General features: G+C 45.5%; 1 protein-coding gene across 2 annotated transcripts in view; it reads right to left on the minus strand.

The window, feature by feature from the left end:
* Nucleotides 1-205: 205 nt before the first annotated feature.
* tmc8 (transmembrane channel-like 8) overlaps nucleotides 206-1,136 on the minus strand; it is a 24,732-nt gene continuing 23,801 nt past the window's right edge. For both annotated transcript variants that reach the window (XM_064960768.1, XM_064960767.1), the window contains one exon: nucleotides 206-925. In XM_064960768.1, coding sequence (XP_064816840.1) covers nucleotides 713-925 — 213 coding nt within the window. In that variant the 3' untranslated portion in view covers nucleotides 206-712. The remainder of the gene's footprint in view (nucleotides 926-1,136) is intronic.

Here is a 1,136-nt window from a genome sequence, read left to right on the forward strand (position 1 = left end):
TGCATCATAGCCACTAAACACATCACTACAGTAACACAAGTTCTGTAACTGACACGCTTGTTGTTCTGAATACTGTATATGACATGTAGGTACAGCCCAGAGCAATAAACTCAATGTTAGGGAGTGACAAAAAGCTCAAAGGTCACATCTGCTACTACTTTTGTGTGCTAAATATAGAATAGGGTGCCATTTGAATAGAGTTGGATAGAGGGTGCATTTGGCAGTCTGCTCCATAGAGTTGGATAGAGGGTGCATTTGGCACAATGATAGGTGGTGGGCTCTATTTCTAACTCTATGGGCTGCATAGAGATAGTTAGAGAACACAACATTGTATCTGTCCCAATAGGGCGTCTGTGGGAGCATGGGAAGAGCCATTGAGGAAATCTTCATTTCAAACTAGTTCATTTTCTTCTTCTACTACTTCTATGAGTTGGTAAACAAACTGAAAGGGTGCATCCTGCCACCTGGAGGGTGTTGTTTCAACAGGTGTAAAGCCAATGTTGGCCATTTACAGCCACCTGCAGTTATGGAATGTTTCCTCACGAGGATAATTCATTGGTTGAACCCTCCTGATGACCTGGATGGAATCATGTGATGCTTTCTTAAACCATAGGTAGTTCCACTCAGTTGATTACTTCAGAATGGTGAAAGTCCCGAATGTCGCTGCACATGCTAAAACTGGCTGTTGGGCACTAGAGTCCTCTATCTATCTTTATGATGGGCTGTCATTGCCTGTAGGCTGTGCAGAGGGGTCCTTCAGTTGAGCGATATGGCTGTCCTCTCCGATGCCTGCTGAGGGGTCTTTCATGGTGGTAGAGCTGCCCTCTCTAGTGCCTGAAACAGTGGTGGGCGCCTTGAAGGTTTTCTTCTGGCGTCTGAGTGAGAGAGTGTGCTGCTTCAGCAGAAAATGCTTATCTGAGGTGCTCTGAGGGAGCAAAACAGAGAAAGAAAGAGAGAAAGAGAAAAAGAGAGAGAGAGGGGAGAGAGAGAGAGAGAGAGAGAGAGAGAGAGAGAGCGAGAGAGAGAGAAAAAGAGAGAGAGAGGGGAGAGAGAGAGAGAGAGAGCGAGAGAGAGAGAGAGCGAGAGAGAGAGAAAAAGAGAGAGAGAAAGAGAAAAAGAAAAAGAGAGAGAGAGAG

This window comes from Oncorhynchus masou, chromosome 5 (genome assembly GCF_036934945.1).
Source record: "Oncorhynchus masou masou isolate Uvic2021 chromosome 5, UVic_Omas_1.1, whole genome shotgun sequence".
Taxonomy (NCBI): Eukaryota; Metazoa; Chordata; class Actinopteri; order Salmoniformes; family Salmonidae; genus Oncorhynchus; species Oncorhynchus masou.